General features: G+C 35.9%; 1 protein-coding gene across 2 annotated transcripts; it reads left to right on the top strand.

The window, feature by feature from the left end:
* Positions 1-1,968: 1,968 nt before the first annotated feature.
* LOC114364234 (uncharacterized) lies at positions 1,969-20,575 on the top strand. 2 transcript variants are annotated; one of them, XM_028320313.1, is made up of 3 exons: positions 1,969-2,122; positions 18,590-18,750; positions 19,668-20,575. In XM_028320313.1, the coding sequence occupies exons 1-3, from the start codon at positions 2,084-2,086 to the stop codon at positions 20,116-20,118; spliced, it is 651 nt and encodes a 216-aa protein (XP_028176114.1). In that variant the 5' UTR covers positions 1,969-2,083; the 3' UTR covers positions 20,119-20,575. The 2 variants fall into 2 exon arrangements, with proteins under 2 accessions (XP_028176114.1, XP_028176113.1); XM_028320312.1 differs by lacking the exon at positions 1,969-2,122 and adding an exon at positions 4,068-4,189.
* The last annotated feature ends 1,712 nt before the right edge of the window (positions 20,576-22,287 follow it).

Below are 22,287 nucleotides of genomic sequence, written 5' to 3'. Positions count from 1 at the left end.
TTGTAGACAGTAGTTATGTATATAGAAAACTGGACCGAAATTGAAAAATTTTACTCGACTTGGCGGTTGCACTACCGTGCCCCCAAATATTTTAGATTTTCCTTGATTCATACACCAAACACTACTTATATTCCAAATTTGAGGCTTCTAGGTCTGCTAGAAGTGCCTTAGAATTTTGATGATCGGTGAGTCAGTCAGTGAGTGACAAAATTGAGAAACTTTGACCCGTTATAATTCTTTTTTTTAAACTACTGGTTCAAATTGAATGAAATTTGAAATATACCGTGTCTTTACAATGCCCGCATAGCTAATGAAAATTCAGCCTTCTAGTTTTATCCACAACGAAGTTACAGGCGGTCGAAAATGGCCTGAATTGCTTCGAGAAAAGGATGGTACGGCCGTGCCGCTTTCTTGCTCGACTTGGTGGGGGCACTGCCGTGCCCCCAGATTATTATTGTTATTTGGAGTTTCCATCACCATTTCGATGTGAGTCATGAGTCCTTCCTGAATTACGAAGAAAGTTGGGTAAATTTTCTGTAGGTTAAGTTTACGCAATAATTATACAGGTTGATTTCAAGAGTTTGTCCCCTTGAAAACCATAGTTTTTAAGCACCAAAAAAATGCAGTACCAAAAAATGTTCCCCTTCCTTAATCCAATTACAATGCTTAAAATGTACCTATTTAAGAAATAGGTAAACATTTTCGGGGTTAGTAGTAGTTTTGCACGATTTTCCTTTGAAATCACGAAACGTCCCCTTTCAATAATAATTTTTTTTTGGTAGGCGTTTCGCCCGGATGTATCAAAAGTATTAAAAACGGGTGCAAATCAACCCCTTTGAGAACTAGTAATCGCATACTACTAGTTCAAAAAAGAGTCGATTCGCACTTGATTTTAAATACTTTTAATACATCCGGGCGAAATGCTTACTAAAAAAAATGTTATTGAAAAGGGACGTTTCGCACATTCGTGCGAAGAAAAATCGTGCGAAACTACTACTAACCCCATTTTCAGTATACTTTTGAAAGTAATGATTACCAAAATGAAAGAGTTCAACAAAACTTTTTGTTCGAATAAGTATTATTTTGATTGAGAGATCGTTAAAATTAATTTATTATTTTATTTAAATGTAGGAAACCTCCAGAGACGTGTTGGTTCACTCTGTATAGTTCATTGAGCAGCAGCGCACGCAGCGTGCGTCTGCGCAGAGGTCGCGCAGCTAGAGTGGCCATCAGTTTGTTTGTTATGAACTAAACGTTTAAATTAAATAACTAGACTTATATTCCCTGAAAGACAAACCGACTGAAATAAAACATTCCAGGCGCCAAGCAGCTCATATCTATTACCTATCTACTACCAAGATTACAAAAGCCTTGAGGATTTAATTAAACGGGTTTAGGAAAAGTATGTACAATGCAATGTAATATGTTAGTTGTTAAATAAACTTTTATTTATTTATTATTTATTTACTATCCACACAATAGAAGAAGTTAAAATTATTCGTAGATATTATGTCTACAAAATTGGGTTCAAGTAGTTGTAGCTGAATGGCAGAAACCACTGGACATACCTATTAACATGATGTTTTACAAAATTAGTTTCAGCTTTTTTCATCAGGAGTATACATATATTTTTGTCCACAAGGAGGAAGCTCTTAACCGGCATCTTGCCTTAGGGCTAGTGAAAATCGAAGGTGAAATTGAGATAGTAAGATATTATTGTTAGTTAGCTAGGCCGATTTAGAATAAGCTCTACCACCAACCAAACCGAGCAGTAAATTTTGTCCACACTGGAAACCAATCCCGATCCCCTGGGTCTGAGTCAGACAAAAAACATCACTCCCGTAAGTCAGGCTGCGTTTCATCGAAATTTACGTGAAAAGTCGCCAACAAAACCTAGTATCTCCTCGTATAAACCAAACATGTACACCCTACACTCATTATCCTCGTTCCCCCAGAACCACGCACACCCTATCCACCGCCACAGCTCTTCAGTTGTTCAGATGTGCGCGCGCGCATCGCGTCTGTTTAGACTGTGGCGACTCAAGCGCAGTGGCAACAAGAAGTTCAAGTTCTTGAGGAAGCTATGGCGATGAGGGCTTTGATAGTGCTATGTGCTGTGCTGGTAAGTTTTTATAATAATTTATTGTACCTAATTAAATTAACCTACATGGACACTTTACACTGCGCCTCTAGTCCCAAACTAAGCAAAGCTTGTATGTAGTATGGGTACTGTACGACTGAGATATAAACATACTTAAATACTTTTTTAAAAACATATTCGAACATATTATAGATTTTGGGTAATATGATTTAAAAATTCGTATTTATTTGAGAATTTCAATAAATTGTTTGGGTAAATTTTAAACAAAAACTTATGAAGAAAATATGAAGTGTTATTCATAAGAGGTCTTTACGGTAATCTCAAAATATTGATGTTTGTAAAATAATTGAATTAAAATATTGTTTGGCTAGTCAGTGCGGTATGTAGATAATGTTTATTACTACATTGAATAAAATACGACATGATAGATTTTAGCCAATAAATCTAGTCCATCATCTCACGAGCAAAGTTTCAACAAAATATAATATAGCCAAAAATCTCTTAGAATCCTAAACAAATATTATTATTCACACTTTTCAAGATTTCCTTGATAAAATTGATTTGACTGTAACTTTTATTGACATAACAATCGGCAACCGATTCAGATCCGTTGATTTGGTAATGCGGTCAGTGGCATTGACCTTCAGCGAATATTCTTCACGGCGGAATCACTTGCACTTTTTATCTATCCATTAACAACGTTCAAAGGGTTGTATTAATGATGATACAATTAGACTGGGTTGCACTATTTTACTTAACTTTTACAAACGTCAAAAACTTGTCAAACTCCATACAAAAAGCACTGGTTATCGTTATAGTCACGGTCAAAGTTAGATGGTGCAGCTCAACCTTAGAGTATTAAGTATGTTATTTAATTTTATGTAGGTAGGTATGTTTCTTTTAAATGCCTACTTAAAAATAGCGAAAGAATATTATGACTTAAAAATGCTCCTGAAATGTGCGCAACACTAATTGATTGTTTATTTCAGTTTTTTTAAGAGAACCTTATTTCAATAAAATGTATAGGAAATTTTAAATGTAACAAAATAAATCTCTATCATCCATGCTTTTCTTATGTTNAGCATCTGTGTCCGGCGCCGACAAATTTATGTTTTTATAGCCACGATAGCCGAACGGTAAAGGGGTCGGAGTGGCCGATCGAGGTCGAGATCCGAGGAATGCGGGTTCGAGTCCCACCGCCGCTCGACTATTGTGGTGCCCACTGGTAACACAAGCTCATTTAGCTTAACACGAGGGGCTAATGGGACTATTAGTAATTTGGGCAATACAAATTGCTAATAATCTTTTTTAAAAAAAATTAATAATAAATAACTAGACTTATATTCCCTGAAAAGTCAAACCGACTGAAATAAAACATTCCAGGCGCCAAACAGCTCATAAAATCTATTATCTACTACCAAGATTACAAAAGCCTTGAGGATTTACTATCCACACAATAAAAGAAGTTAAAATTATTCGTAGATATTATGTCTACAAAATTGGGTTCAAGTAGTTGTAGCTGAAAGGCAGAAACTACTGGACATACCTATTAACATGATGTTTTAAAAAATTAGTTATAGCTTTTTTCATCAGGAGTATATAACTTGTCCACAACGAGGAAGCTCTTAACCGGCATCTTGCCTAAGGGCTAGTGAAAATCGAAGGTGCAATCGAGCTATAAGATATTGGTAGTTAGCTAGGCGGATTTAGAAAAAGCTCTACCACCAACCAAACCGAGCAGTAAATTTTGTCCACACTGGAAACCAATCCCAATCCCCTGGGTCTGAGTCAGACAAAAAACGTCACTACCGCAAGTTAGGCTGCGTTTCATCGAAAACGTGAAAAGTCGCCAACAAAACCTAGTATCTCCTCGTTTAAACCAAACATGTACACCCTACACTCATTATCCTCGTTCCCCCAGAAGCACGCACACCCTATCCACCGCCACAGCTCTTCAGTTGTTCAGATGTGCGCGCGCGCATCGCGTCTCTTTAGACTGTGGCGACTCAAGCGCAGTGGTAACAAGAAGTTCAAGTTCTTGAGGAAGCTATGGCGATGAGGGCTTTGATAGTGCTATGTGCTGTGCTGGTGAGTTTTTATAATAATTTATTGTACCTAATTAAATTAATATACCTACATGGACACTTTACACTGCGCCTCTAGTCCCAAACTAAGAAAAGCTTGTATGTAGTATGGGTACTAGACTGGGGTATAAACATACTTAAATACTTTTTTTACACATATTCGAACATATAGATTTTGGATTATTGAATTAAAAAAAAAAATTCAACTAATTGTTTGGGAAAATGTTAAACAAAAACTTATGAAGAAAATATGAAGTGTTTTGTTCATAAGAGGTCTTTGCGTTAATCTCAAAATATTGATGTTTGTAAAATAATTGAATTAAAATATTGTTTGGCTAGTCAGTGCGGTATGTAGATAATGTTTATTACTACATTGAATAAAATACGACATGATAGATTTTAGCCAATAAATCCAGTTCATCATCTCACGAGAGAAGTTTCAACAAACTAATATAACCAAAAAACTTGGAATTCTAAACAAATACTTTATTATAAATTTACACTTTTCAAGATTTCCTTAATAAAATTGATTTGACTGTAATTACTATTGACATAACAATCGGCAACCGATTCAGATCCGCTGGTTTGGTAATGCGGTCAGTGGCATTGACCTTCAGCGAATATTCTTCACGGCGGAATCACTTGCACTTTTTATCTATCCATTAATAACCGTCAAAGGGTTGGATCATCTATTAAGTGGAATGTTTAGTTACATTTAAGGCTTTATATCTGTCAAACTCCATACAAAAAACATTGGTTAAGGTTAGAGTTAGTTATGGTAAAAATAAGGTGGTACGACTCAGCCAAATGCCCGTTTTCACCATCAATCCCTAATTTTTAAGTAACCCCTATGAAAACAAAATTTCTGTTATATGTCACCATAGGGGTCACTTAAAAAATAGGGATTGATGGTGAAAACGAGCATAGGTTTTTGTCTAGCAATTTAGCCACTGTAACATGTATATATTTTTTTTTTATAGTTTATTTTGGAACAACAAACAATTACACTTATAAATTAAGTATAAAACATAGACTTAGAACACATATTAAGGTAAAAGCATAATCAGCCCCGTTGTCCACAGATAGAGTAACAAAATATGTGGAAAAGATATCGGCATAAACTAAAATTTGTGTACTTAGTGCACAAATTATAATAGCCTAAATGGCACTCTGGTGTAATATAAATAGTAGGTATATTTATTTATTTATACTTTTGCACAAAAAAAAAACTGTACAGTGGCGGACTTAATGCCAGGTGGCATTCTCTGCCAGTCAACCACAGGTCGAGTTGAGAGACTAATATATAATCTATAAAAATATTATAAAGCTGAAGAGTTTGTTTGTTTGTTTGTTTACTTGAACGCGCTAATTTCTGGAAATACTGTAATCTGTTAGATAGCCCATTTATCGAGGAAGGCTATAGGCTATACAACATCACGCTACGCTCAATAAGAGCAGAGCAACAATGAAAAATGTTGCGAAAACGGGTTTTCACGCGTACGAAGTCGCGGGCACAGCTAGTACTCGTATAAAGGGTGTCAAGTATCATTCATGGTTTTCTTAAGCTAGCAGGTTGGTAAATTTTTTTGACTCTTAATTTTAGGTACAGGAAAGTTTTTAGCATATTTTAACGGTGGTGCCTTACTAACGTTATTTATAGATCTATGCGTTTAGAAAAAAGAAATTTGATAATAAATCATAAATCGGTAACCTGTTTTTAAACTGGTAGTAAAGGCTTTTTTATATAAAAGTAGGTAATATTTTGACACAAATATCGACAGGTTTAATAATAAAGTGTTATGAAGAAAGTAAAGTACACAACTTTCACGTTGTTTTAAATTTTCCGCACTCACGTGATTTTAAGATACAATGTTGCTTGTTTGTTACTTTTAACTATCTTTAGTAACATTAGTGTTACTTGATGAGATGTCCGACTTTCTTTCCGATTCTTTAAACTCTTTTCTGTATCAGTTTGTACATTAATTTTCAGTTAATAAACCTCAATCAAAAGTTTCAATTACAGTATGGGAATATTCCCACCCCTCGTTCCCACCGCTGCAACTCCTGTATAGCCAGGATCTACAGCTTGACCGCCAATAAAAACCCAACCAGTGATGGTCAAGTTTGTCCCGGGGGAAAGTTAAACTGTCATTAGACCCGCAACTAAATTAATCATGACAGTTACGGTAACTAAGTCCCGTTCTTCATAAATCTGATTAATTTAGACCTGCAGTTACTAACCGAACAAAGTAAAAAACCATTTAAACCCCTCCAACCGAAAGAATCAATGCCTGTACTTACGGAAAATTTGGCGCCACTGTGCGCTTTAGCGACAAGTAATTTATTTACATACAAAACCCAATAAAACCTTACATATAACTGGACGCCCAATAATGATAGAGTGACGTCATTAATATAGATTTAATAGCGTTTAATCTATTCATGTACCTAATATTGCTGTTGGTTCGATATTATTTATTGTTTTCCATGTTTGGTTCGAGCATCTCATGTATTGTTTAATATACCCATGATATTATATCTAGTCGAATCTTTATAGTTTAGGTATTGTAGCACATTACTTCGTAGTTTTTATAAAAAAAAAATACCTTATACATACGCATCCGTGGTCCAGTGACAAAAGGTCCTGGACTCGATTCCCGAATTTTGTTACATTGAGTGTAAATCACTTACCCTAGATTGTACCATCTTACCTTAACTTTAACAAACGTCAAAAGTCTGTCAAACGCCATACATAAACACTGGTTAAGGTTATAGTTACGGTTAAAGTTAAGGTGATGCAACTCAGCCTAAGTGTTATTTATTTACCAATTCGGATTATTTAGGAAATAGATTTAAAGCCGACAAAAAGTAAATAAAAGCTTGTAAAAAGAATTACGATTCTGTGCTACAGTCTGTGCACGTTAACTAAACGGTTTTTAAATGATGAGCTAGATGCTTCATCTTGATCTAAGAGGCGTCTCTTGTCAGAGTAATTTCCCTTCTATCACAATATCCACGGCATAATTAAGATCTCATAAATAGATGGTAAGTACTGACTGACCTACATGCGTTTTCGCAAACTAAGTTGTTTTGGCGGTTAAAACTTCAAGTTCAAACATACTTCAAGACTCAGGTTTACTTTAAAGTTATTGAAAATCTGCTTAAACTCTAATCCTTATTTTCTTTTGATTATTAATTTTGACTGAAGTGCTGTGTTACAATTACGGATACTTATGACTGGAATAATTAGTGAAGGTTGATTGAAAATATTAGAGTAATATTAAATCAATATGTTTGCAGCTTTAAATAATATCAGTAACATCTACATAATAATATATATCTATACTAATATTATAAATGCGAAAGTAACTCTGTCTGTCTTGCTTTCACGCCTAAACCACTGAACCGATTTTGATTGATGAAATTTGGCATAGAGATAGTTTGAGTCCCGGGAGAGGACATAGGATAGTTTTTATCCCGGTTTCAGGGACGCCCGCGATAAAGTTTTCTGTGACAGAGAAATATCCACGCGGGCGAAGCCGCGGGCGGAAAGCTCACTTTATTTCGACAACTATGGAGACTGGTGCGCAAACTAAAAACTATCTTATTATGCAAAATTAAAAAGATTGAAACTGATTGACTCATTTTACTATTACCATAAACTGTGTAATAATGTTAATTGAAGTCTTCCATCTACAAGAATCCTTTTTACGAAACTCGACATTTCGATTGGCGCTAAATCTTGCAACACTAATGTAAAATGTAACAGCTAGGAATTTAGTGATGTTTTCGTTCTGCTGCCTGCTAAGGCCCAGAACACACGGTGAAACGCAACTGCAACGAAACTGCAACTTCTTGTTACTTTTTCTGGACTGGTTCTGGTCGCGTCATGTGTGGTCTCTCAACGGACGCTTTGGCAGAAACTGAGATGCAACTCAAAAGTAACTAGAAGTTGCAGTTTCGTTGCAATTGCGTTTCACCGTGTGTTCTGGGCCTAAGAGACAATATTTTTGTGTTACAATGAGCGTGTAACACATTGGTCACACTGATTTTGTTCGAAAGGAAAGTGAAGTCAAATCAGGTGGAAAGTAAATGTTTGTGAATTAGGAGGCTTTCCCACGGCAATCCAGTAATGCAGGATCCCGCAATCCGGGATTGTAAACACATGTGTGTTTTGAAATCTGAATTAAAAATTCGAATGGATCAGTTTTTTGCGGGACATTGCTAACGGGGTGTTCAAGTAAATGACATTTCAACACGTAGACTAAACGGAATCCTGCAAAAAACAGTTCCTGCAAAAAACGGGATATGGGAACTGTGTGGGAAAGAGCCCTTAATGTAAAAGGGAATTGATAAAAAAAAATAGTCCGTGTCCCAGTTTCCGCGGAACGTCTCAGGTTTCAAAAGTCGTGACAACGTTTGTCAACAACAACAGTACAAAACCGCATCCATCTCTAGTACGAGTTTTAGAGACTATATACTCAGCAAAAAAGGCTAAAAAAGGTGCCACCGGGACACTATTATTAAACCTGTGCCTACGCTGTCTGTGTCTGTCTGACGATCAATAATAATAATAATAATTGGCTCAAGGGTCAGATGCAAAAGGCGGTGATCCTCAGCACGGCACGCATTGTCCGGAGGTTCCTCAGCCTGTGACCCTGACCATCGGTAGCTTGGGCCCTGCTCCGCTGCCGGCGGATAAACTAGTTTTAAGTTTTTTTTTATATTGTATTTTTTTTTGTAATGAAAAATATTTAAAACTAAGAAAGAAATATGAATAAAGAAATATATTGTACACCATATTGTACAACCACACACAAAAAAAGAAATACACAGGGACAGTACAATTTAGGCAATCTTATCGCTATAAAGCGATCTATTCCAGACAACCTATCAATCTTACGATGGAATCTTGGATGAAAATCGTCGTCAGAAAGTCAGACTCGCACTTGACTGGATTTTTTTAACCAATTCGTATACCAATTACATCCGAATGTTTAAGAATAGATACACAAATTCATTAACCACTTGACCAGATACCTCGAGTTTGTAATTTTCGTCACAATCAGCCTCAAATTCGATGCGCCCAAACATCTACAGGATAAAGACAATAAAAAGTAAATGTGTCATTGACGATCGCTTTTAGAGCTGTCAAAGTATCAAGCGACGTGCTCGGCGTATTCATCGTGGCATTGGACGCAAGGATCAAGACGTCACGGGCTTGAATACTGTATGAGCGGTTCGTTTGATGTGTTGATGTAGTTCGGATTTGGCTCGGCCTTAGTTTAAGAGGGGATTAGTATGCGCTTAGGTTTATAGATGTTCTTTGTTACCTACATTCGTAGCTATATCGGAGTAACTTTAATAATCTGTGTTTCTCTATTACGGGACTATTCCCACCTCTCGTTCCCACCACTGCAACTCCTGTGTAGCCAGGATCTACAGCTTGACCGCCACAAAAACCCAACCAATGAAGGTTAAGTTTGTCCCGGGGGAAAGGTAAACTGTCATTGGACCCGCAACGAAATTAATCAGAAGAACATATAGTCCAGTCATTACGTACATTCAAAAAAGAAAATGAANATGTTTCCAAAGATCACACTCCCACAACGCTTCTTATGTTTAGTATGTAATAGGAAAGTTTTAGCATTAAACTTGGTGCCTTACTAACTTTATTTATAGAATGATCTATGCGTTTAGAAAAAAGAAATTTGATAATAAATCATAAATCGGTAAACCTGTTTTTAAACTAAGGTAGTAAAGGCTGTTTTATATAAAAGTAGGTAATATTTTGACACAAATATCGACAGGTTTAATAATAAAGTGTTATGAAGAAAGTAAAGTACACAACTTTCACGTTGTTTTAAATTTTCCGCACTCACGTGATGTTAAGATACAATGTTGTTTGTTTGTTACTTTTTAACTATCTTTAATAACTTTGGTGTTAGACTTGATGAGATGTCCGACTTTCTTTCCGACTCTTTTTCTGTATCAGTTTGTAGATTAATTTTCAGTTAATAAACGCTAATATCGTTCGTAAGACGACATCATAAAGGTAGCAGGAAAGCGCTGGACGCAAGCCGCTACCAATCGGGTAACATGGAAAGCATTGGGGGAGGGAGGCCTATGTTCAGCAGTGGTCATCCTGTGGCTGAGATGATGATGATGAAACGTAAATCAAAAGTGATAATTACGGTACCTAACAAATTCCCGTACTAACCAAAAAACGATATACGTGCCTCTAAAATTGGAGGGTTGCCCTCGATTTCCCTAGGATCCCATCATCAGGCCCTAACTTGGTGACAATTGGACTAACTCGGGAGAGAATACCCTATCAAAAAAAAAAATTGGAAATCGGTTTATAATTGACGGAGTTCTGCGTTAACATACTCGTACATACAAAAAAAAATACATACACTCGAATTTAGAACCTCCTCCTTATTTTGAAGTCGGTTAACAATGTAAAAACCATTTAAAACCTTCCAATCGAAAGAATCAATGTGTGTAGGTACTTACGGAAAATTTAGCGCCACTGTGCGCTTTAGCGAAAAGTAATTTATTTACATACAAAACCTAATAAAACCTTACATATAACTGGACGCCCAATAATGATGGACTGACGTCATTAATATAGATTTAATAGCGTTTAATCTATTCATGTACCTAATATTGCTGTTGGTTCGATATTATTTATTGTTTTCCATGTTTGGTTCGAGCATCTTATGTATTGTTTAATATACCCATGATATTATATCTGGTCGAATCTTTATAGTTTAGGTATTGTAGCACATTACTTCATAGTTTTTATAAAAAAAACTACCGCATCGGTGGTCCAGTGACAAAAGGCCCTGGACTCGATTCCCGAGTTTAAATCACTTATCCTATATTGTACCATCTTACCTTAACTTTAACAAACGTCAAAAGTCTGTCAAACCTTAACCAGTAAGGTTATAGTTACGGTTAAAGTTAAGGTGATGCAACTCAGCCTAAGTGTTATTGATTTACCAATTCGGATTACCTATTTAGGACATAGATTTAAAGCTGACTAGAAAGTAAATAAAAGTTAAAAAAAAAAATGTTCTGTGTTTCGGTGTAGTGCACGTAGACCTTATGCTTAAACGGTTTTTAAATGATGAGCTAGATGCTTCATCTTGATTTAAGAGGCGTCCCTTGTCAGTGTAATTTCCCTTCTTTCACAATATCCACGGCATAATAATTAAGATCTCATAAATAGATGGTAAGTACTGACCTACATGCGTTTTCGCAAACTAAGTTGTTTGTGCGGTTAAAACTTCAAGTTCAAGCATACTAAACTTCAAGACTGATTTACTTAAAGCTTTTGGGCTGGTTTTAAAACTGCTTTAATCTATCTACTCTTGATTATTGAATTCAGACAGAGAATTGAATTCAAATATACCTATCTGAAACTAAGATACTTCAATATATTTGCAAAGTAGAAGGCAGCTTTAGGTATATTTGGAGATTTTCAGGCAACACTCATCATTTCAGCCACAGGACGTCCACTGCTGAACATAGGCCTTCCCCAATGACTTCCTCATAATCTATGCCCAAAATGGCATCTATTTTGATTCTCCGGATGTGTAGAGATAAGTGCAATGGTTTTACGATCTTTTTAAGCAAATTAAAAAGATTGGAACTGATTGACTCATTTTACTATTACCATAAACTGTGTAATAATGTTAATTGAAATCGTTCATCTACAAGAATCCTTTTTACGAAATTCGACATTTCGATTGGAGCTAAATCTTGCAACACTAATGCAAAATGTAACAGCTAGGAATTCAGTGATGTTTTCGTTCTGCTGTCTGCTAAGGCCCAGAATACACGGTGAAACGCAACTGCAACGAAACTGCAACTTCTAGTTACTTTTTCTGGACTGGTTCTGGTCGCGTCATGTGTGGTCTTTCAACGGACGCTTTGGGAGAAACTGAGAGGCAACTCAAAAGTAAATAGAACTTGCAGTTTCGTTGCAGTTGCGTTTCACCGTGTGTTCTGGGCCTAAGAGACAATATTTTTGTGTTACAATGAGCGTGTAACACATTCGTCACACTGATTTTGTTCGAAAGGAAAGTGAAGTCAAATCAGTAGGAAAGAAAAATATTTGTGGATTAGGGGGCCCTTGTCCAAGGGTATCCAGTTTTGCGGGATCCCGCAATCCGGGATTGTAAACACATGTGTGTTTTGAAATCTGAATTAAAAATTCGAAAGGATCAGTTTTTTGCGGGACATTGCTAACGGGGTGTTAAAGTAAATGTTATTTCAACACGTAGACTAAACGGAATCCTGCAAAAAATAGTTCCTGCAAAAAACGGGATACGGGAACTGTGTGGGAAAGAGCCCTTAATGTAAAAGTGAATTGATAAAAGAAATAAAATAGTCCGTGTCCCAATTTCCGGGGTACGTAGGTTTCAAAGGTCGTGCTCGTGACAACGTTTGTCAACAACAACAAACAGTACAAACCCGCATCCATCGTTTGCACGAGTTTTACAGACCATACTCAGCCAAAAAGGGTTTAAAAAGGTGCCAACGGGATACTTATTAAACCTACGCTGTCTGTGTCTGTCTGACGATCAATAATAATAATAATGGTTGGCTCAAGGGTCAGATGCAAAAGGCGGTGATCCTCAGCACGGCACGCATTGTCCGGAGGTTCCTCAGCCTGTGACCCTGACCATCGGTAGCTTGGGCCTTGCTCCGCTGCCGGCGAATAAACTAGTTTTAAGTTTTTTTTTATATTGTATTTTTTTTGTAATTTACATTGTAAGAAAAATATTTAAAACTAAGAAAGAAATATGAATAAAGAAATATATTGTACACCATGTTGTATACCACACACAAAAAAAGAAATACACAGGGACAGTAGGTACAATTTAGGCGGTCTTATCGCCATAAAGCGATCTCTTCCAGACAACCTATCAATCTTACGATGTACCTTGGATGGAAACCTTCTTCAGAGAGACTAGCACTTGACTGGGTTTTTTTTAACCAATTCGTATAGGTACCAATTCCATCCGAATGCTTCAAGAATACACAAATTCATTAACCACTTGACCAGATACCTCGAGTTTGTAATTTTCGTCACAATCAGCCTCAAATTCGATGCGCCCAAACATCTACAGGATAAAGACAATAAAAAGTAAATGTGTCATTGACGATCGCTTTTAGAGCTGTCAAAGTATCAAGATACGTGCTCGGCGTATTCATCGTGGCATTGGACGCAAGGATCAAGACGTCACGGGCTTGAATACTGTATGAGCGGTTCGTTTGATGTGTTGATGTAGTTCGGATTTGGCTCGGCCTTAGTTTAACCCATTAACGCCCGCCGTACAATAAATAGTACACAACTTTAAGTTACGATAAATCTGATTTAGTGGGTATTTTTACTCTGGAAATAATTCCAATCAGTAAACAAAGGTCTATGCATTATATCCTGAGATGAAACAGACCATAATTATACGATCTTAAGGGGGTATTTTGCGATTTCGTTTCAGTGATTTTTTCGTATCCTCTAGTGGGTACTTGATAATTTTTTATGCAAGGTTTAAGTTACACAAAATACCAAATATGTTGTTTTTGTATTAGCTAACAACATATTCTAATAAAAAATACCTAAAAAAGTTCATTTTATAGATTTTTTTTCATGCTATAACTCCCAAAGTGATGCTGTACTAAGTTTAGTACAATGGGCGCTTGACATGTTACGTAAAATAGTACAATAACGGCATTATTATTAGAGTTTTTACTTGTTTCTTCATAGTTTTTATATGTAATCATTGTTTTCTTTTTTCGATAACATGGCTCTTTATTTATGGGGTTACAGACAACAAAAAGAAACATATTGTTTTCCCAATTACGAGCTGTTTGTCGACCTAAAGAGACTTAGTTACATAGTTTTTGGAACCACACGTGAAAACAGAACCAAACGGTATCCTTTGATTACTTATAAAGATTTTCACAAAAAGCCTAGAGACAGATTCGACAAGGCAAAAATAATTTTATTAGTATTGATTGAAAGATAATAATGTGGGTACTATTGGAACAAATTTTGATGCTTTATAACCATTGGGAAAGGTCATTATATGGGGTCTCTTGAGAAAAAAAAGTTGAGTTAGGCACCACAGGGTGTCCAGCTCCAGTATAATAAGAAGATCAATGGGGTAGATCAGATGGCTAGTCTATAGAACTTTACCANAAGGTGTGTTTCTCTATTGCAAAGTTAAGAATGTTTTTATAATCAGGTCATTTACCAAAGTACGACCCCAGTATTTTGCAGGGCCAAATGGAGGAGTTAGCTTACTCTCCGTACGCTGGCCAAACGGGTTAGGGAGGCATACTAGTACTGCCTGCTACAATATACCTACTCATGCCAATACTATAAATGCGAAAATAGCTCTGTTTTTTTGACACCTTCTCACACTAAAACTACTGAACTTTTTTTATGAAAAATATAGAAGTAGCATAGGGTTTTTATCCCGGCATAACGGTCGTTTAAAAAGTTGTGATTATCTCTGTNGGGCGTTAATGGGTTAAGAGGGGATTAGTATGCGCTTAGGTTTATACATGTTCTTTGTTACCTACATTCGTAGCAATATCGTAGTAACTTTAATAATCTGTGTTTCTCTATTACGGGACTATTCCCACCTCTCGTTCCCACCACTGCAACTCCTGTGTAGCCAGGATCTACAGCTTGACCGCCACAAAAACCCAACCAATGAAGGTCAAGTTTGTCCCGGGGGAAAGTTAAACTGTCATTGGACCCGCAACGAAATTAATCAGAAGAACATAGGAGGAGTTCGAAATTAAGGTGTGTTTCTCTATTGCAAAGTTAAGAATGTTTTTATAATCAGGTCATTTACCAAAGTATGACCCCAGTATTTAGCAGGGGCAAATGGATAAATTAGCCTACACTCCCTACGCTGGCCAAACGGGTTATGGAGGCATAATACTACTGCTAAATTTTAATATACTCATGCCAATATTATAAATGTGAAAATAGGTCTGTTTTTAAAACTACTGAACTGTTTTTTTTTAATATAGAAGTAGCATAAGGTACTGGGAAAAACAGGACCGTTTTTATCCTGGCATAACGGTCGTTTAAAAAGTTGTGATTAAAAACACTTTTAATTGCAATAATCACATCCAACATAACATCTTAGGGTCACTATCTGTCTCGTTAAAACATTTGGCCTTCCAAAAACGAACTAAAATTGCCGAATTTCCTCAAAAATTTTCCTTCATTTCCTTCACCCTACACCTACCTTACTTCAAAAGATAAACAACGCAAGATTTATTTTAAAATCCCTGTTTTTGTTATTTATACCGCCTTGTCTTATTTATAACGATCTGTGTTCATAAACAAACCTTTGTTACCGTTTTAATTTTATTCCTATGTAGTAGTTTCATAAGAAAATTAGCATATTTGGGAAACGTCTATTCTTTAGTTAACTTGTGAAGTATGTGGCGAACCTAGTTTTTGTGGCTTAGGTAAACTACTAGCAATTGGCTGGAAAAAACATCATTTAACTTTCTCCTGAAACACACATAGCCTAAATCCAATACATAGAATAAAGTAAAAATAAATACACTCACAGGAATTCCCGCGGTGACTCCAATGAAATTTAACAGCAAATGACTTACCTAGAAAAAAAGAAAAACATAAATTAATCTCAAATAAAAAGTAAACACAGCAACATTTGATTTGTGAAAAATATCACCAAGTTCAAATTTTAGCTTTTACTATAAATGCGTTCTCACTAGGTGGACTGACGATCTGGTGAAGGTCGCGGGAAGTACTTGGATACGGGCAGCGCCGGGCAGGTTGTTGTGGAAATTACATTTAATTATTACTCTATCTGCAACAGAACGAGTTACTAGAAATTGAAATCTTTTGTTTAAGTATTTGTCGTTGCGTTGAAAGTATTAAGGTTTGTGCAAATTATGCGTGATGTTTGATAAGATAATGAATATAAGTAATAATATTTGTTTTGTCACAATATTCCAAGAATCATTGTTTAGATTTTGTTTTCATTAAAGTGATAATAGCATCTCATGCAGATCTATGATGTAGATTGGAGACTATAAAACTAGATTTATAAATTATAAGCTTGTGCAATGATAAGAAAAATAATAAATTACATACTTATTTGATTCGCTTTTTTATGAGGACCAGTGAAGTGAAGTTTTTTACATACACGAAAACGAAGAATTAGATTAAGAATTGAATCTTAGACGTACCTATACATTGTTAAGAAACACCTAGTACCTACTATAGTAAAATAGCTTGTAGCTGTGAGATAAATCTTATTATATTTTTTATCTTATAACATATTTTATTTTATTACCACCGACCCCAGGGAAATTTCAGCGTATCTCAAATATCGACGCGTTACACGAAATAAAAAATTATTATACTCACTTCACCTGTATTTCCCTTGAATACGAAATGTGTTTTCGGAGAAATTATAACATAATATTATGTATATTTGTACACGTTCCATCAAAGAGTGAGTCGCTTGGGTGAACGGAAAAGGCATAAAAGGAACATCGGTCAGGCTTTACCTACGTACGTTCGACGTTAGGGACTGGTCACAATAGGCACCTTACGCACGCTTAAAACGCTGCGTTTGTGCCATAAAAATTCATGATGTGATTCGTTGAATACACAAAATATTTGGCCAAAATAAATTCACTATCTGTGCCCGCGACTTTACCCCGTTTTCGCAATATTTTTAACTAGCTTTCCGTGGAATTTTGTCTGTCACAGAAAAACTTTATCGCGTGCGTCCCTGTTTCAAAAGCTGATGTCCCTGTTTCAAAAGTTGTAGCGTGATGTTATAAAGCCTATACCTGTCTCAATAAACGGGCTATTCAACACAAAAATATATTTTTCAAATCGGACCGGAAGTTCCTGAGATCAGCGCGCCCTAAGAAACATAATCTTCAGCTTTATAATATTAAGTGTAGATTTAAAAATTGTCATTAAAAGGCCCAAAAATATTAACCCCTACATAATATTGCTTAGGATTAATAATGTGGACCAGCGCTAACAAGTAGCAGCGAAAAACGAAAAGAAATACATAATAATTATTTTGCTTCATGATTGAAATTGCTAATTCAACTTTGGCTCTTTCTATGCACTTCGTTCACTCACTGAGACGAATATGTGCGAAATAAAAAGACTTTACGTGTATGGAATATGGATGAAGAGATGGAAGTATTGCTGAATGACAGCATGTCAGCGGCTGAGAACGAGCCTAATATGGTGAAAGAAAGTAAACAAGTTTATTGGCTGAAGTGTTATAAGGGTTTTAATATTCAATAATGATTTTAAAATGTTAATCGCCAAACATAAAGCACCTTTTTAGGGTTCCGTAGTCCTGACAAGGAACCCTTAATAGTTTCAATATGTCTGTCTGTCCGAGGTTTTGCTTGGAAACTATTGCTACTAGGGAGCTGTAATTTTGTAGAGGTATGTATATTAATCACGACGACAAAATGGTAGAATTTTTACCCCCCCCCCTCCCTTTAAAAACTAAACTGCTAGCTTAAAAATCTGGAAAAATTTATGATAATAGTGCTTTTTATGAACTTTCAAGGAAAACTACAACGGTTAAGCTATCTAGCTTTAGCAGTTAGTTCAAGAGTAATAGACGTTTTACTCAAGTAGGTATTATAAAATTTCATACCTAACAAAAAATCCTTAGAAGAAAATATTAAGTAACTTTAGATGAAGTAATTGCTTACTTCTGAAATATATTCTGGTAACGACGGATAACTACAGAAACCTACACTGTGCGTGGCACGACACGCACTTGGCCAATTTTTCAGAAATAATTGATTTGTTATTCAAAAGCCATCCTTATGAATTGGTACCTACATAGCGAACTTAACGCCTTAGGGCATTCTCTTTGCAATGCTTTCCTAACAAACGTAATTTTAGTTGCACCTTAATAAAAAATGTTAATATCACTCATTCCATATACCTAAGTAGTAACATAAAAAGTAAAGTTAACTTAGTGCATCATTTTGCGATCTGTTATTGGAACAAAATCTTTATAATGTGTGGGTCCTTTTCAAAGAACCTAAACGCATCCTAAATACATTCGCCCTACACTCACTTCAGGACTAGTGCCGACAAAAAAGGCGGAAGAAAATTAGTATTGTTTAAAGCAGACTTCTTTATGGTAGCAGGAAGGCGCTGGATGCAGGCCGCTACCAACCGGACGGTGTGGAAATCATTGGGGGAGGCCTATGTTCAGCAGTGGACGTCCTGTGGCTGACACGATGATGATAGCAGACTAACACCGCTCCCTTATCATTTCCAGGCGTACCAGCATACTGTTATTTTGATTGCCTAACAATTCCCTCGTGTTTTTTTTTTCAGGCGTACCAGCCTTGCAATGGTCGCTCCATGCCTGAAGGGGAGGACTCGGTGGTGTCAGTCTATACCACCTTACCCACCACCGCGGGAACCCACCCGTCGCTCGACGTCTACCACCAGATAGCCAACAACATTGCTGAGAGGATCACCTCGCCGATATACAGGTATTACTTTAAAATTACTTATTGCTTTGATAGATAAAGAATAAATTTGGCCAAGCCAGAAGCCCGAATCCATAGGTATAAAGTTATTTAACAGATTTTAAGAGAAAACCTTGAATCTATAATTTTAATCTTTTAATGCATTGGAATTGGTTTGTCGAAATTTTGTAACAATATTTAAAAAAGAAATCTGCACTTCTAATGCCTATTTTCACCATCAATTCCTAATTTTTAAGTGGCCCTTATGAAAACAAAATTCCTGTTATGTGTTACCATAGGGGTCACTTAAAAATTAGGGATTGATGGTGAAACCGGGAATAAGACTCTAATTCAAATTGGTCACCTTAGGGGTTAGACCACAGAATAATAATAAACACTACAGACAAATTCTTCCTATAAGTTTTTCTCGTACACATTCGTTAGCTACGATTCCAAAAAAATTAATTGTACAAATACTTTACGTATAAGGTACCTAATGAAAGATTATTATGTAANGGTATTACACTTTTACTCTATTTGTTTAACGAATATTTAGCAATTTGTTAGAATAGTTTGGAATAATAGTAATTGTAAAGAATAGTCGAGCGGCAGCTGGGATCGAACCCAAGTCCCTAGGATCACGAATCGGCCAGACCGACACCCTCACCGTTCGGCTATCGTCGCTTTAATTATATCAGTTATCCTGTCATGCACTAGCAGTATGATGGTGATTTTTAGGATAACCAATTAGGAACCAAAAGATTTTAGTCTTTAGAAATTAAAAATATATGTAGTTACAGAATTCAGACAGAAAAATTTATCCAGTACCTACCTAATTAATTGATTTAAGTTTTTCTTATAAAGCCTGTTATTTTATTTATTATGTTACAAAGCATTACATAAACACTTTACCTAATGAATGATTATAACTACTTTTCCAGATTCCTCGGCATCAACAAGACGAATTCCGAGAAGAACGCCACAAGGAAATCTTGGGAGAAGATCGAACTCCTCGACGAGACTCCAGAAGAAGTCACCAAACCGAACTACCTGCCTGTTGACAACGACATATCCAAGGACAGAGACGTAGAAGAACTGTCCGTCGAAGCCCTGAAGAAGGCTGATAAGAAACCAGAAAAAATTACCCTTTACAACAGCTATCTACCAATTTTAGGAAAACTAGAGACCCTAGACGTCAATGATACTGTCAACGAAGTCGATAGCAACAGGAGCAGTGATGATGATGGTGGACTGACGCTAGATGACGTGGGTGAAGACGAACCCAGAGAAAACTATTTTACTTATATTCTAGAGGTATTAGCGAGTATAGTTCAGCTCATATGGGGCGGCATTACTTCGTGGCTGAAGCCGAAATCTAGTTCTGAGGATTAGTTTTAAGGTATTATTAAGATTTCGCAAGTATTACTTAAGTGTTTAAACAATAGTCACTCGGATACGAAGGATATGCAATCCGATACAACAACACAAAGTGTAAATGTGTGGAAATAAATAAATAAATCCTAGTGGATATCCAAATATCCACAAGTTTCTAATTACATATTAAGGAAAAAGTTTAAAAATAAAATAAAATATACTTTTGAGATTGGTTCAAAACCCAAATATGGGATAAATCAACATGACAAAAATTAAAATATAAATGTACCTATAACTGTACAAATTAATTTAAATTATTGTTTGATGAAATTATAAAGTGCCATCGAATCTAGTAATTTATATTGTAATAATTAAATTATGAACGAAGTTGATTAATGTATAAATTTTTGCAAACAATTTGTAAGAAGTTAAGAAGACTCTTTAATTTAGTAATAAATACAAGCAGTAAAACCTTTTTTTGTTTTTTTACGTTATCTCAACTACGAGTACGTAGGTAGGTATGTATAAATGTCAGACATAGAGAAAAAAATAATAGAGGTAAGGTGTTTTTTCAAAACCCCTTAGCATCAACCAACTAAGTATGTGATGTTAGTGCTCTGAATAACTTTAAAAAAAAATAAAACCGACTTCAAATGCGTGAACACAAAAAAAAACTAAAAATTAAAAATATTGCGTAATAAAAAGTTCAACCCCAATTTTCCACCCTTGGGGGTGAAATATTTTCTTCAAATTCGCATGAAACCACCCTTTTGATAATACCTATTCAACAAAAAAATAATCGTTCAAATTGATTTATAATCGGCGGAGATATTGCGTATAAAAAAGTTCATCCCCAATTTTCCACCCTTGGGGGTTGTTTTTCTATTATTAAATTTAAATGGGACCACCCTTGAGGTATTACCTATACGCCGAAAAAAGATTTGTTCAAATCGGTTCATAATTGGCGGAGTTATCGCGTAACAAACATAGAAAAAAAAAAAACATACGGGTCGAATTGAGAACCTCCTCCTTTTTTGAAGTCGGTTGAAAAGACGTAGGTAGGTACTACATAAAATAAAGAACTTCAATAAGTTCTTATAAGAAAATGTCATGTAAATCAATCCTCCCCAAAACTACTTACTGATATCACATAATTCACACTCAATATGGCTTTTGATGGGCATTTGCAAGTGGATTCCGTTTACATTGACTTTGCCAAGGCCTTCGATAGGGTGGACCACTCCATTTTGATTTGTAAGGCACTCCACCTTGGAATTCATGGGGTACTCCTTCGATGGCTAATTTCTTACCTTTCTCGAAGAACTCAACTGGTGGCGGTACATGGCTTTGACTCAGTTCCATATGAATCTGCATCGGGAATACCACAGGGCTCCAATTTGGGGCCACTTTTGTTCATAATGTTCGTTAATGACCTGCTGGTGTCCATGGCGTGTAAATGTATTGCATATGCTGACGATATTAAAATATATCATGAAATAGCACGTATAGAAGACGCTATGTTCTTACAGGAGGATATTAATAGGATACACAGTTGGTGTCTAATTAATGGTATGTCTTTGAACGTCTCAAAGTGTTGTATTATTACTTTTACAAAAAAGAAATTTCCCATTCAATATTTATACACTATCAACAATGTTTTACTGAGTCGTCAAAGGTTAGTCAAAGATCTCGGCGTATGGTTGGATACGAAATTGAGTTACTCATTCCATTATGATAGCATCATTGAAAAAGTAAATAAGACCATTGGTTTCATACTCAGGACTACAAAGCATTTTCGAGGGTCAGCTAGTGTGTTATTGTTGTATTTTGCCCTTGTGAGAAGTGTTTTGGAGTATAATTCTATTATTTGGTGTCCCCAATACAATAACCACATTGATAGATTGGAGGCTGTCCAAAGGCGCTTCTTGCGATATTTGAGCTCCAGGCTAGGAATGAGGCGTAAGTTACCTACGTATGAAACAAGGCTTGAGTATTTTGGCTTAAGCACACTGCAGTTCCGGCGTTCGGTTCAGGATCTATCAATACTATACAAAATCTTAAATAATCGGTGGGATGCGGCGGATCTGTTAAGCCATCTGTCTTTTAAAATTAGTGGTAGTAGAAGAACATTACAACTGTTCCATATACATAACTGTACTAATAATGTAACATTCAATGATCCTCTGT

This window comes from Ostrinia furnacalis, unplaced genomic scaffold, assembly GCF_004193835.3.
Source record: "Ostrinia furnacalis isolate ACB-3 unplaced genomic scaffold, ASM419383v2 OfSCF7367, whole genome shotgun sequence".
Lineage (NCBI taxonomy): Eukaryota > Metazoa > Arthropoda > Insecta > Lepidoptera > Crambidae > Ostrinia > Ostrinia furnacalis.
The sequence above is the reverse complement of the archived record's forward strand: the minus strand, read 5'-3'. Positions and strand labels throughout refer to the sequence as shown.